The 14,972-nt window shown below is 56.9% G+C and overlaps 1 protein-coding gene across 6 annotated transcripts; it reads right to left on the bottom strand.

Moving 5' to 3' along the window:
- Nucleotides 1–247: 247 nt before the first annotated feature.
- On the bottom strand, nucleotides 248–5,638 carry ASB6 (ankyrin repeat and SOCS box containing 6). 6 transcript variants are annotated; one of them, XR_014083310.1, is made up of 7 exons: nucleotides 5,370–5,638; nucleotides 4,133–4,314; nucleotides 3,075–3,181; nucleotides 2,871–2,979; nucleotides 1,832–1,918; nucleotides 446–1,728; nucleotides 248–372 (listed from the first exon to the last, which is right to left on the bottom strand). XR_014083310.1 is itself a non-coding variant. In XM_081594833.1 (6 exons), the coding sequence occupies exons 1-6, from the start codon at nucleotides 5,480–5,482 to the stop codon at nucleotides 1,061–1,063; spliced, it is 1,266 nt and encodes a 421-aa protein (XP_081450959.1). In that variant the 5' UTR covers nucleotides 5,483–5,638; the 3' UTR covers nucleotides 248–1,060. The 6 variants fall into 6 exon arrangements, 4 of the variants coding, with proteins under 4 accessions (XP_081450959.1, XP_081450961.1, XP_081450960.1 ...); XR_014083311.1 differs by lacking the exon at nucleotides 5,370–5,638 and adding an exon at nucleotides 4,923–5,139; XM_081594833.1 differs by having other exon boundaries at nucleotides 248–1,728.
- Between the last annotated feature and the right edge of the window lie 9,334 nt (nucleotides 5,639–14,972).

Raw genomic sequence — 14,972 nt, 5'->3', positions numbered from 1 at the left:
CGACGGGAGAAGCCAGAGTGTCACTCCTGGCTGTGCCTTGTGGCTCCTCCTCGGGGGGCATTTTCAGTCAAAAATAAAAGGGTGAAGCCTATACCGGGAAGGCCCTCGCCCGTCTGGAGTGGTGCTCATCTTTACTGGGACAACCGTGTCACGTGCCTGCCACCCCTCCCTCCCGACTGCTGTGGGATCCTTATCCTGAACTCAGGGAAGGTGGTGGGTTTGTGTGTGTGAATGTTACACAAGGACCTTTAAGCCCAAGAGGAATCAGTTTAATTTTATAAATATATCCTTTAGTTGCATTAGCTTATCTCCAAGGCAGTTACACAATTCACAATGACCACCTTGTGTGACCCGCAGGCGGCTTGGTGAGGGCTCAGCAGAGGGCGGAGGTTGGCTTTCAGCCTTGGTAGCTTTTCCCATCAGATGAACCCTCACGATGTGAGACATTTCAGAAGGATAGCCCACGGTCATGCATGATTGCTTTTTAGAAGGCGTGGTCCCCAAACCCCAGGTTTGGCACAGAGCTGCCACTGGAGCACAGCCCTGCCCTTGGTGGGCAGGGTGATGGGTGGCTTGGCCCCAGAGCTATAGAAGCTGGCTGGAGTTAGCTCAGCTCTCTCCCTGCCTGCCCCAAAGCATGTATTTTTTTGACAGAATCTTGAGTGAAGAGTCAAGGGTCTCGGCTGGGCTGTACCCCACAGGCCCCTCCTGGCATCTCCACGCGGGACAGGCCGGCTTCCTGCGGTGCTCAGGAGGGCACGGGCGTGGAGCCCCCTTGCTTCTCAGTGCTCAGCACTCCCTCCCATCAGGAGGGTCTGTGCTTGTCCTAAACCCTGTCCCTGGTTCCACTGTGGGCTGAGACTCGGAGTCACTGCCAGGGGAAGCAGGGGCAGTCTCCCTCCAGCGAGAGGTCTTCCCCCGCCGGAGGGCTTGCGGCCGCCGGGCTCCACCCTGCACCTTCTGACGGACAGACGGAATGCTGTCCCCTCCGGCCACCCTGGTACTTCAATCACCCACAGGCCGACGGGGCTGCCCAGACCCTGCCCTGGAGCCCGGACAGTCACATGTCGTCCTCGACGGCGCCACTGTGCTCGCTGAGGAGGTACCACTTGAGCCTGTCGGGCAGAGGTAGGGCCTTGACCTTGGCGTCCACGGGCCACGGCTGAAGGTAGAGGCGGATGTACACGCGGCACAGGTGCTTGAGGGGTGGGGGGTAGCTCTCCAGCTGCCTCAGGGAGAAGTGCAGGGCCTGGATCTTGTCCGCCAGGCTGCCCACAGGGTGGATGTCGAAGTTTTCGGGCAGCTGGAGCTTCTGGGAGTTGGTCACCATGAGATCCAGCACAGTCTCCGCCTTGCGCAGCAGGTCCGCGTGGCTCTCGTCCTCGGCGCAGCCCGGGTGGGAGCAGAGCCTCTCGAAGATGATGTGGAAGCCGGACCAGCAGGACGCGCCGTGGAGGGAGCAGTTGTAGGCGGCTCCCGACTCCAGCAGGAAGCGCAGCAGGGGGAAGTGCAGCTTGAAGCTCTTGAGGCAGATGTGCGTGAGGGACTCATGGGCCGGGCACTCGCTGGGGTCGGCGCCATGGGCCAGCAGCAGCTGCGTGACTTGGAAGCAGAAGCGGTTGATCAGCTGGGCCTCCTCTTTGTCGCCTCCCACCGTCTCACCCAGCAGGAAGATGATGCAGGTGAACACCGTGTCCCCGTCTTTGGTGGTGGCCTTGACATCTGCCCCTAGGAGAGCCAGGAGGGGGAAGAGAAGGTGGGAGGAGGCCTTCGGCCCCGGTGGAGCCGCACCTCACGGTCCGGAGGGGGCGCGTGGAAGGATGGGGCTCACCTCCTTCCAGCAGGAGCCGGATGTTCTCGGTGTTGTGGACCTGCACCCCGTCACTGCTGGCCAGGGCGTGGAGCAGAGCCGTCTTACCTGGGGAGGGAGAGCCATAGGCGGGGAGTGGGAGGTGGGGAAGCTGAGGTCAGGCCAGGCCAGCCCAGCCCAGGGGTGGGAGAGGAAATGCAGACCCTCAGGACCAGAGAATGAAGGTGAAAAACAACTGATCTTGGGGATTTCCCTGTGGTCTAGTGGCTAGGACTCTGTGCACTCAATGCTGGGGGTCTGGGTTTGATCTCTGGTTGGGGAACGAGATCCCATATGCTACAACTAAGACCCGGTGCAGCCAAATTAAAAAGAAAACAAAACTGATCTCAGGCTTCCCTGGTGGCTCAGTGGTAAAGAATCCACCTGCCAGTGCAGGAGACACAAGTTTGATGCCTGGTCTGGAAGATCCCACGCCTGCAGAGCAACGAAGCCTGTGCTGCAGAGTCTGGGAGCCACACGCCCTAGGGCCCGTGTTCCACAAGAGAAGCCTCCAAAATGGGAAGCCTGCACACCGCAACTGGAAAGTAGCCCCCACTCGCTACAACTAGATAAACGCTCACATACCAATGAAGACCCAGCACAGCCAAAAATAATTAAAAAAACAAACACCAAACCGACCTCTCAGCGAGGGCTGAGGGTGACAGGTTTCTGGCCGTTTTCTCTCTACTGACACAAACATGGGACCAGAGGGCCAGGAGAAGTAGGATTTTTCTGGACCCTGAGGTGCTACCTGGGACCCAGCCTGGGTGGAAGGAAGCCCCGTCACTCAGAAGCTGAGCACACAGGTCCAGCTCCTGCAGACGCCCTCGTGGGGCCACGATGCACCACCTCTCGAGCCTCTGTGAGTCAGCAGAAGGCACCAGCCCGCACCCAGCCGTGCTATGCCATCAGATGGGCTGCCTCCAGCCTGCCTGCCAAGCCGTCACCCCAGCACACCCTGGGTTACCTCACGAGGCAGTCTGGCCCCAGCCTATCCTGCTTTTCTCCGGGGAGCACCCACCATGCTTGTCGGCCGCATTGACGTCTGCTCCAAGGTCCAGGAGGCGTTGCAGGCAGGGCAGGCGCTCTGGCTCCTCACTGGCCAGGTCCAGGGGGCTGCTCTCGTGGATCTGAGCCGAGAAAGCACAGCCAGGTTGGCCCTGGGGCCTGTGAGCTGCTCAGGGCCCCGGCCACCTCCGTCCTTCAGGGCAGGGCTGGCTCTTACCCGGTCCCTCCGGTCGATGTCGGCCCCGTGGCGCACCAGCAGCTCCACCATGTCAGGCTGGTTTCGCAGGACGGCGATGTGCAGCGCCGTGTAGTAGGTGACTGGGTCTGAAGGTGCAGACACAGTTCACATCAGTCCTGCCCATCAGCACATCCACACAGGATCCCAGGACCAGCCTGGCAGCCCGGCCCCAACGCTCCGACCCAAGGGCTCCTGGCACCGTGAGGGGTCAGGACACAGCTGTCCTCGTCAGATGCTAGGGTGCTCGGAGTCAAGCCTAGGTTCAGGTCCTGGGGAGGCGTTCCAGTGAACGGACAAGGTACTTAATCTGGGTTTTAGTCCCTTTTGTAAAATAGGACCTAAAACAAGGCTGTGGAGAGGAACACCCACAAATTCTCAAAGCTGGGTCTCCCAAGTGACTGACTTCAGAATGCCTCCCCCAGCTCCTTGACCTCCCAGAGGCCCAGCAGCCTCTGAGCCTGTCCTCAAAAGGGGAGGAGAGACATGCCTGGCACATCCTGTATCAGCATAAAAACCCCATTCGGGAACAAGTCAGCCCCGAGTGTCTCCTGGCTGACCTTGCCTGCCCCCCCAGCACGTCCCGGGCACACCAGCTAGATGCCAGCACTGTCCGGCCGTGATTTATGCCCAATGTGTCTTATCTGTTTCCTCCTCTCCCTGTGGCAGGAACCAGCATGCAACATGGCTCAGAACCAGCGGCAGAAAATTACTTTCCCTTAGCTCTGGGCACAGCGCCAGCAGCCCCATTTTCGCATTAATGGAAGCAGGGATTTAGCTGGGAGCTGGGGGAAATTTTGCTAAGTCAATCACCTGATAGAAGCAGTGACAGACTTGCTCCTGATCAGAGGTGGTTAAGGGCCACTGGGAAACCTGCAGGGGAATGGGAGGCCACCCAGTGTGGGTTTCCTTAGTCACCACCTATGAAACATATGAGGGCAGTACCTTCCAAAAGCAGAGCCTGAAGGCTTGGCTGCCCACCCCCAGCAGGGCCACACTTAAGCCATCTACCCACCCCAGCCCTCCGGGCTCTGGCGGACCTTCAAAGTTGAGGTTGGCTCCATTCCGCAGGAGCACGGCAGCTGCGCGTGTCAGCCCCAGCTCGGCCATCTTCAGCAGGGCGTTGCTCACGCCTTCCTGGTAAAATGGAGAGTGGGCTTTTCTCTCCAGCAGCTCGGTGAGAACAAGGATGCGGCTCTCCTCGCTGGCGGCATAACTGGGCCTGGGGCAGGAGAGAGGACCGGCTGAGGGTGGGACCAGCTGGCTGGGCACCCTGTGGGTAGGTGGCCTTTGGTCTCCTGCAGTCACCCCCACTTCGCTCCCCCACCCCAGGCAGGGCCCTGGCTCCATGGGGCAGAAAGTCTCTTCCGAAAAGGTTGGTGGGAGAAAGAGGACCAAGCTGGATCTTTTCAATGGAGCAGGCTCCTCAGGTTTGCTGAAAAAGGATTGGGGCTGTCATCAACCTCCTTCCAAGTCACCCATACAACCTGGCCGCTGGCTTGGGTACAAAGCCTCATACACCTGGGTTGTCGGCACTGAAGCGAATCCTTGCAGCCAAGGGCAAGAATCCGACACCGACTGATCCGGGGCTGCAGAAGGTGCTGCACCCCAGCTCAAGCCACCCCACAGCCAGGGCGGTCAGCAGACCTCCCAAAGCCCGATCACACTCAGAGACGTTCGGTCCTCCGAAGGCAGAGGGACCCGGAAAGCCCTTTGCACCACAGCCCCAACCCGCCTACCCCCCTCGCCAATTCCAATCGATGCCCGAAACACATCCCCAATCCTCCTCTCCTCGGCTCTTTTCTCCGCTCCACGTAAGGCAGTATATACCACTTCAACCACTGTCAGCCTCTCCTCTCTGGGAGCACGATCACCACGAAGGCTGAGGGTTTAGCTCACTGATGTAGCCTCTAAACGATGCGCTTTCTGAACAGCCTTCCCACAGGTTCACGTATGACAGGCCCGCGCCTGTCTATACCAAACGGAAAACTCGGGGCTACAGAAAGCTCATCCCGCGCCGCGTTTACCGACTCCACCCTGCTCCTCTGCAACTCCAGGTAGAGGGCACAGGACAGGCAAGGCGCAGGGCGGGGCGCTGAGGCGGAGGCCCTGCCGCCACCCCGCCCCAAGGCCCTCCCTGAGCCGGCCGCGGCCGCCTCCACCCATCCCCGCCCGCCCTCGGTCTCATCCGTCAGATGAGGACACCCGCCCGCCATGTTTGTGGGGACAAGGGAAGGGGTGCCGCGCCGGTCTGGGGCGGGGAAGGGCGCGAGTTACCCGTCCAGGGACTCCTGCCGCTCGGGATCCTGGATGCCCAAGGAGCCCAGGATAGCATCCACGAGCGGCTGGTACTCGAAGATAATCCTCCGGAAGCCATGCAGGAACGGCATGGCGGCGGCCGCACCTTCCGCCGAGGCCGAGACGCTGACTGGGTGCGTCGCGGGGCCCGCGGTCCCGACCAGGCTCGGCCACTCGCTCGGTCCAGTCCCCCGCCCCGCGCCCGGCCCGGTGTACCGCCCAACCCGGGGCTACGCGCCGGAAGTCACAGCGCGCTTCCGGCCCGCCGGGGAAGGGAGCGCGGGAGCGGCGACAGCGCCCTCTACGGCTTTGGAGGATCGAGGTGCGATTGGGCGCGCAAGCTAGGGGTGTCTCGGGGGGCGGCCCCGCGGGACTGCAGGGCGCGGTCCCGCAGCCAAGCCCGATCCCAGCCCTAGGCCCGCAAACCCCTTTCCTGGCCCGGCCCGGCTCCGCCTTGCTATCCCGCCCGCGGCCGCTGGGCGCCGTCCGAGCTCTGCCCATTGAGCGAGCACACGCCGGCCGGATCCTTGCCCAGCTCCCAGGAAGGCTAGAGGTGCTTCGAACCCCCGGTGCCCCCGACTTGGGTCGGACTTGGGTCGGACTTGTGTCGGACCACGGCTGGGCCTGGCTTTCGCGTTCTCCCCACGCTGACTGGACCACACCCACCCCGACGGGCGATGGGGACGATTCCTTAGCCCTGCAGCCTACTGGGGCTTCTTCCAGACTTTCTGCCTTGATGGACTCAATGAACTTTACTTTCTTCGTCTGTATAATGGGGATACTCAAAGCCACGCAAGATCTTGGGTCAAGACCTCTGTTACTGTCAGTCAAGTCTAAGAGGAAGGAGCCCAAGGCTGGGGCCACTTTTCTAGGGAATAGCATATGGCCCTGGGCCTCGCATTCGAACGTCCACAACCTCGAGGCCCACAGTGGAGCCCTGATGTCTTCGTGATTCTGGAAAGCCCGTCGTGAAGGGGTGCGCCAGTCCCAGCCGTTCAAGTGGCAGCCTTGGTTTCCCATCACCCCCTACCCTCCACCACGTGGGCTTGGAAGTCTCTCCCACCTGACACCTGTCAGGGACAAATCTTGTTGAAGGAAGTAGAAAACGTTTAGAGATAAATTTAAAGACAACCCCATGTGCCTACAATTAAACATAAGAAATGGATAGAGTAGGGCTACCCCCGCCACCCGCCAACCACAGATCAAAACCGTCTCAGCAAGAAAACCCAATCCAAAGCCTTCCAGGTCCACCTATGGGGACCCAGCAGGGTCCAGTATGAAGCAAGGGCTGGACAATTGCTTGCTTATAATTCTTCAGTTTACAAGGTTGTTGTGCAGATCAAGGGACCAACTTTTAAAATCCCCATCAAGTCTCAGAAGACCTAATTTTGCCTCCCCCCCGCCCCCCGCCCTGCCCCGTTGCCTAAAGGAGCAAGAAAAGTGGTGGGGGCATCAGCAGGGAATCTGCCTGTAATCCAAGAGACCTGGCTTCGATCCCTGGGTCAGGAAGATCCCCTGGAGGAGGAAATGGCAACCCACTCCAACATTCTTGCCTGGAGAATTCCATGGACAGAGGAGCCTGACCAACTACAGTCCATGGGGTCGCAAAAAGTTGGGCATGACTGAGCAACTAACACAACACACACACACACACACACACACGGCAGGCTTGCCGGAAGGGGCTCCAGACCACAAAGTCCCTCATTCCCAGCACACGTCTGCCTTGGTTCTCACTCCAGGAAGAAGTACCTTCTTCTTAAGTGAAACTGGGAAAATTATTTTGTTCACTCAGAAGTGGAGATTTCCAGCTTGTCTTGTAAAATCGGAAGATTGGACACCTGGGCCCAAATTCCTATCTGGCAACAAGGCCCCTCTGGATGGGGCCCTTGCTCCGGTGCACCTCAGTCTCCGCAGGAGTTCCCCTGGGGGTCTGGGAATGTCTGCCCCTTTTTGAAGGATTCACACCCCACCCCTCAATTGATCCCGGGGCCCTGAATGGCACAGGCACCCCTAGATGACCCTCGGGTTTCACAGCCCTGTTTGATCCCGAATCACTTGCTGCATGGCACAGGTGAGGGGCCTAAGGGGCCTGGAGAAGGCTAGAGCACGTGGTCAGTAACTGCAGGAGGCCCGTCTTCTAGACCATGCTATGGGGTCCAAGGCAGAACTGGGAGGTGTGAACCCAGCCTGGTCCGAGGCCAGCCTCTACCCTGGCTTCATTCATTCCCTGAGGCTGTGAGAACAAAGCACCAGGAACTGGGTGGCTTAAAACAACAGAAATCTGTTCTCTCCCAGTCCTGGGAGCCAGAACTCTGACCTCAAAGTGTCAGCAGGGCCATGCTCCCTCTGAAGACAATAGAGAAGGTTTTTAGCATCTCCAGGCATGGCTTGGCTTGTGTTGGTATCACCTGATCTCTGTCTGGACATGGAACAACAGACTGCTTCCAAATCGGAAAAGGAGTACATCAAGGCTGTATATTGTCACCCTGCTTATTTAACTTACATGCAGAGTACATCATGAGAAACGCTGGGCTGGAGGAAGCACAAGCTGGAATCAAGATTGCCAGGAGAAATATCAATAACCTCAGATACACAGATGACACCACCCTTTTGGCAGAAAGCGAAGAAGAACTAAAGAGCCTCTTGATGAAAGAGGAGAGTGAAAAAGTTGGCTTAAAGCTCAACATTCAGAAAACTAAGATCATGGCATCTGGTCCCATCACTTCATGGCAAATAGATGGGGAAACAATGGAAACAGTGACAGACTTGATTTTTGGGGGCTCCAGAATCACTGCAGATGGTGACTACAGCCATGAAATTAAAAGACGCTTCCTCCTTTGAAGAAAAGTTATGACTAACCTAGACAGCATATTACTTTGCCAACAAAGGTCCGTCTAGTCAAGGCTATGGCTTTTCCATTGGTCATGTATGGATGTCAGAGTTGGACTATAAAGAAATCCGAGTGCAGGAGAATTGATGCTTTTGAGCTGTGGTGTTAGAGAAGACTCTTGAGAGCCCCTTAGACTGCAAGGAGATCCAACCATTCCATCCTAAAGGAGATCAGTCCTGGGTGTTCATTGGAAGGACTGACGTTGAAGCTGAAATTCCAATACTCTGGCCACGTGATGCGAAGAACTGACTCATTTGAAAAGACCCTGATGATAGAAAAGATTGAAAGTGGGAGGAGAAGGGGATGACAGAGGATGATGAGATGGTTGGATGGCATCACTGACTCAATGGACATGAGTTTGAGTAAACTACGGGAGTTGTTGATGGACAGGGAGGCCTGGCGTGCTGCCGTCCATGGGGTCGAGAAGAGTCGGACACGACCGAGCGACTGAACTGAACTGATCTCTGCCTACCTCTGTCTTCACGTGGCCTTCTTTCCTACATCTGTGTCTGTGTCCAGATCTCCCTGTCCTTTCTAAATGGCACCAGTCACCGAATTGGGCCCACCCTAATCCAGTATGAATTCACTTTAACTTGATTACATTTGCAAAAACCTTATTTCCAAATAAGACCATGGTTGTAGGTTCCTTAGGATTAGGATTTAAAATATCTCCTTGGAGGATACACAGCCACTCCAGTGGATGACCCCAGGCATGGCCCTTCTGGACCCTGGGCCTCAATTTCCCCACCTGTAACCCAAAGGTCTTCGGCTCTGACAGAGTTGGAGCCAGTGAAGAGATCCTTGATGTCGCCAATGGGCTCTACCAGCAAGAAAAGAATAACTGTCTAGTGATTAGAACAGTAACAATCACAAGTTAACTTTTATTTACTGACCCTGTTCTATAGTAACGTTTGACATACTAATCTTAATATACTCTCCTAAAGAGGGTGGCAGAGGATGAGATGTTTGGATGGCATCACTGACTCAATGGACATGAATTTGAGCAAACGCTGGGAGATAGTGAAGGACAGGGAAGCCTGACGTGCTGCAGCCCATGGGGTTGCAAAGAGTCAGACATGACTTAGAGACTGAACAGTAATAAGTAGGTGTTGGTATTACACCCTTTTCAACAAGGAAACTGAGGCTCAGAGAGGTTTGAGTGCTTGCCCAGTGTGCACAGCTGGGCTGGGTCGTTAACCCAAGTTTGGGGGTCTCTTCCATATACCTGGCCTCCAGGGGTCAGGTGCCTGCAGCTCCTCTGCTTCTGGACCTGAGAGAGTCTGGACATGCAGAAGGGAGTGGCTGACCCCTGCTCTGTCTCAGCCCCTGGGCACCACACTGTGGAGTGGGCCCTGCCGCCTGCCCGTCTCCCAGACTCCTATCTTTAGAAATCTCCGTGACCCATGACCTCCTTCCCATCAGCAAGGGCAGCCCTGTTTCCTCCATCTGCCTCCCATTAAGGTTCTGTCACTCAGAGCCTCTCATTTCAGCTCTGAACCTTCTCTTTTTTTCCCTGCCTCTCACTACCCTGCCAGTCCAGCCACTTCCTGCCACCCAGCTCCAGGCTACTTAGCAGGCAGTGGGCCTGGAGCCAAGCACCCAGTGCTCAGACCCTGGAAGGGTCTGTCTCTGCCCCCTCCTCCCCAGGGAGTTTGGGAGTCACTCTGAGTACCCAACGCACAGAGGGGGATAACGTTCATATATAAAGAACAGTTGAAAATCAACAAGAAGAAAATGAAAACACTAAGAGAAGAATGGTCAAAGGACATGCACAGGCATGTCACAAAGGATGAAAAGGGGCCAACCAAAATAAGGAGAGAAGTGTAGCCTCTCCAGCTTTTCAACAGTGAAAACAGCTAACATGTGGGACTTACCACGTGCTCGACTCTGCTGTATAGCAGCTCAGCAAAGTAAGTTACAGAACAGTAGGTGCTGTCTGATCCCACTTGGGAAAAAGTGGAGTGTGTGTGTGTACACGTGTGCATGGGAAGGACTAATTCTTTTATTTATTTTTAAATTTTTGGCCGTGCTGCATGGTATCTGGGATCCTTGTTCCCCAACCAAGGATCAAACCCACACCCCCTGCATTGGAAACACGGAATCTTAACCATTGGACTGCCGGGGCAGTCCCCAGGAGTAATTCTCAATGGTCCTGTACTGAGATGTTAGCAGTGATTATTTCTAGGAGCTGGGATCAGGGAAACTTTGATCTTCTTTGTGCTTCTGTGTATTTTCCACCTTCTTACCAAGGACTGTGTCTTACCTGAGACTCAAAATGCTGAACCAGCCAGAGGTGGGATCCGACCCTGAACACTCTTACTCCTGGGGTGGAAGGGAAGACCGTAGCGCACCAGAGCAAGGTCTGTCCACAAAAACCTTCTCTCCTCCTGGGACTTCCCTGGTGGTCCAGTAGCTAGGACTCTGTGCAGGGGGCCTGGGTCCGGTTCTTAGTCAGGGAACTAGATCCCACTTGAACTAAGGGTTCACATATTGGAACTGAAGATGGGGGACCCTGCGTCCTGCGACTGGGACCCGGTGCAGCCAAATAATTAATTAAAAAACTTTTTCTCCCAACTTCACCTAGGGACATCCTTCCCAGCGCACAGGTCACCTCCCCCGAGGCCCTCCCGAATCCACCCCCACCTCCCCTGACTGCCTTCCCCACCACTGCCCTCCCCTGGCACCGCAGGGCCCGGGTGACTGCATGAACGCCACACTGATGGCAGCAGCAGCCTCTGCTGGAGGGCGTCCTGGGCCTGTGAATCAGATTAGAAGCTCCACATGGCTTCCCTTATGGCTCAGCCGGTAAAGAACCCTCCTGCAACACAGGAGACATGAGTTCGATCCCTGGCTTGGGAAGATCCCCTGGAGAAGGGAAAGGCTACCCACTCCAGTATTCTTGGGAAGTATTCTTGGACTTCCCTGGTGGTTCAGCTGGTAAAGAATCCACAGTGTGGGTTCTGGGTTCAGTCCCTGGGTTGGGAAGGTCCCCTGGAGAAGGGAATGACTACCCACTCCAGTATTCTGGCCTGGAGAATTCCATGGACTGTATAGTCCATGGGGTCGCAAAGAGTCGGACATGACTGAGCAACTTTCACTTCACTTCACTTCACATGGATGTCTCATCAACTCGTCAGAACACCCCAGGAAGGACGTGGCAGCCGTATTCCCGTGTCATAGTCTGGGAGACCAAGGCCCGCAGAGAGGACTGACTAGCTCCAGGGCAGCCGGCCAGCAAGGGGCTCCCCAGGACTTGAGCCTGAGCCTGGCTCTTGGCATCTCCCTGGATACCCACCCCCTGCACAGCCATGGTCCCCCGCATTCCCTCCCGCTCCCCTCCCCCCGACACTCCTGCTCACTCTTTTACACGCTCACACATGCTCATGCACACTCGCACACACAGGCACCCTCAAACACCCACACGTGCTTGTGACACTGCATTCACACTCACAGGACATTCTCACACGCAAACATTCACTTGCTGACAATGATGCACACGCATTCACACACACACACACACACACTCAGGGCAGAGGCTGCAGGAGGGCCAGTGTCATGGCCCCAGCGCAGCACCTCAGCTTCCCTGTGGCCCCTGCTCAGGAAGGGCTGTCGGCAGCCAGGTCTGTCCCTTATAAGGCCCTGGAGGGGGAAATTGATAAAACTCCCCCCCTTTCCCCTTTTATTTCTCTCTCTCTCTCTTTTTTGATTTGGCAGAGTTTCCTTAAAGTATGATACTTGGTATTAGTTAGTCACTCAGTCGTCTCCAACTCTTTACGACCCCATGGACTGTATGTAGCCCACCAGGCTCCTCTGTCCATGGGATTCTCCAGGCAGGAATACTGGAGCCGGTTGCCCTTTCCTTCTCCAGGGGATTTTCCAGACCCAGGGATCGAACCCGGGTCTCCTGCATTGCAGGCAGATTCTATACCATACCATCTGAGCCACCACTTGGAGAACGCAGCAGTCTGCCACAAGGACTAGTCTCCCTCCTCTCCTCGGTGGCGCTGCCAGCTACAGGCCTGGCCGTCCTGGCAATGAGGCGCAGAGAGGCTGACTGGGCGGACCCCCTCTGGTGCAGCCGTGGGGCCGCCGCCCCCTCCCTGGGCTTTCTTCTGTGTCCGCCCCCCAAAACTCCTCTCTGTCTCCTCTCCCCTCCCCCACACCTGACCCAGCCCTGACCCGCCCGCAACCCTCACAACCCGCCCGCAACCCTCACAACCCGCCCAGCCTGCTTGGCTGCAGTCCCCGTGCTGAAGGGCTCGGGTGGCAGCTGAGGGGCCAGGGGACCGGGAGCAGGAGTGGTCGGAAGGATCTGGGCTGGGCCAGGGAAAGACTGTCCTGTCCCCTCCCTTGTTCTGTTTCTCGCCTAGGAAGCACTCAGGAGCGTTTTGAAGACCCCCCCCCAACCCCCAGGGACGTCTCTGCCCCCATCTTTTCCCTGTTCTTTCCCCACCACCTGCCCCCTCCAGGAAATCCGGCCCTGCTGGCTAGAGCCCCTGCTCCTAAGGCAGCCTCCTTCCTGACATGGCCCCGCCCCATTCCGCATCCAGACACTGCCAGGTGGTCCTGACGTGGGGCCTGTGAGAGCCAGTTATGGGCTCGGCTAGCCCCTGATGAAGCCCCAAGATGGGCAGCCCAGAGCCGCAGAGGGGATGTTGAGGGACCCCTCCCCTTTCTCCACCATCCTTGTGTGCCCACATCAGAGGCCTCACCGGAACCCCCCAGCCTCTTGCAGAAGAGGTGAGTCCTTAGGGATCAGAAGAACAGGGAGAGAAGGTACTTACAGCCTGTCTTAGCTTGGGCTGCCGTACAAAGTACCATAGGTTAGGTGGCTCCAACAACAGACATTTATTTCTCATAGTTCTGGAGGCTGAGAAGTTCAAGATCAAGATGCCAGCAAGGTGGGTTTCATTCCAAGGCCTCGTCTTCCGGCTCATAGGTGGCCGCCATCCCCTGTGTGCTCACAAGACCACGTCGTCTTCTCATAAGGGCACTAATCCTATTGTGGGGGTTCCACCCTCATGACCTCATCTAACCTAACGCCTTCCAACGGTCACACCTCCTAACACCATCACATTGGAGGCTAGGGATTGCATGTGTGAATTTGGGGGATGAGGAATATAAACATTCAGTCCATGCAGAGCCCCTCAGAACCCCCACTTCGAGTTTGGAGGAGGGTCTGGGGCCTGAGCTCTGGTCTGGCTTGTTCTCAACTTAACTGCCTCATGGGCACAAGAAAATGGTGGTTTCAAGGCTCACTTAGATTCCTTCCTACCCCAGAAGTCAGGGGTCCTACTGAGAAGGACACTGAACTTCACATGTGGGAAACATCCCAGGCCTCCTCCGGGCACATCCTCTCCACCTAAATGCTAGTCCGTCTGCGTCTGCCTCTCTGCCCCTGGCAGACAGGTATGTGTAATCTTGGCCCAGGCCTTGTCCTCGGTGAGCCTTGGTCTATCTCCTTGCCAAAATGGGTTGGAGAGGGTGCCCAGGAGGTCTGAGCCTGCCCCATGCCTCGCTGGTCTGTGAGCCCAGAGTCTTGATTCCCCCAGACTCCCCATCTGACTCCTACTGTCGCCCACTTGGCCTCAGTTCCTGGCAGGCCAGCCCAGAGGCGGAGCTCAGGGCAAGGACCACTCTGACCCCTCCACCCCTTGCGGCTCAGCTGAGAGTGAAGCTCTGCCAAGTGAAGGCTCAGGAGGGCTCAGAGCCCTTGGGGATGGAGGGAGGCAGAGCAGGGCACAGAGCAGGGCTCTTTGTGCTCCGGGAAAGCCCCCCACCCCACCCCACTCCACCGCCACGGGCCCTGGTTGGCAAAGCTGACGGCAGGAAGAGTCCCGTCGGCCATCCGTCAGGGAGACAGAGAGGGCCCGTTCTAGGAGGGGAGCCGGGAAATTTGATCATTAAGAAACCCTCCTGGCTGTCTGGGGGAATTTAATTAAATTGCTGGAGAGGGCTGGGAGAGAGAGCCACATCTGGAACCAATATGTGGGCTTTGATTTTTTTTTTCCCTCCTCTCTTCTCTCTCTTTCTCTCTCTCATTCCCTGCCTCCCTCTCCCCATCTCTGGAAAAGGGAACACAGAAAAGCCCTAGAGTATTGGTTCCTCCGGGACACAGTTCCTGGCAGACAAAGATGGAGGGAAACCAAAGACAGTGACGCCATGGAGGAGGCAGAGAGACAGAAGAGCTGGCTGAACACTGAGGCGGAGGCGGGGATGGGGGAGCCAGGGCAGAAGAGGCCTGGGGACGGCAGGGAGAGTTGTTCCCTGGGATTTGGCCTCAGGGGAGTCAGCAGTGACCAGAGGTCAAGGTCCACTTCACAGACCAAGAGAGTAAGTTCTGGAAAATCCCAGAAATCCACACGCTCAGCCAAGGGTCTCTCCACTAGCCAGCATTTATCAAGGCCCTGCCTGGCTTGAAATGCATTGTGGGTGAATCCTCCGGAGGTGCAGATACAGATGAGAGAGAAGTGACTTGCCCAGGGTCACAGAGCACACGGGTGGCCGTACAGAGGTTTGATCCCAGGCTTTTCTGGATTCTGCCCAGATGTGCTGCGTGGGTCACAGTGATTGCGATTCCTTTGCTGGGCAGCTGGTGCTGGGCACAGGCTTAGGCTTTCCTGGGCAGGAGCTGACTGAGAGAGGAGGTGAGGTCAGAGGCCTTGGGGTCTATCTCTTACCCCTGTGGAGCA

This window comes from Giraffa tippelskirchi, chromosome 4 (assembly GCF_054371585.1).
Source record: "Giraffa tippelskirchi isolate mGirTip1 chromosome 4, T2T-mGirTip1v1.2.pri, whole genome shotgun sequence".
NCBI classification, from domain to species: Eukaryota; Metazoa; Chordata; class Mammalia; order Artiodactyla; family Giraffidae; genus Giraffa; species Giraffa tippelskirchi.
The sequence above is the reverse complement of the archived record's forward strand: the minus strand, read 5'-3'. Positions and strand labels throughout refer to the sequence as shown.

Coding starts and splice junctions, on each gene's coding strand:
- ASB6 (XM_081594833.1), bottom strand. CDS start 5,482: ATGCCGTTCCTGCATGGCTTCCGGAGGATTATCTTCGAGTACCAGCCG. Junction 3,182..4,132: donor AGCCAACCTCAACTTTGAAG/GTCCGCCAGAGC, acceptor CTGCACCTTCAG/ACCCAGTCACCTACTACACG. Junction 2,980..3,074: donor ACATCGACCGGAGGGACCGG/GTAAGAGCCAGC, acceptor TTCTCGGCTCAG/ATCCACGAGAGCAGCCCCCT.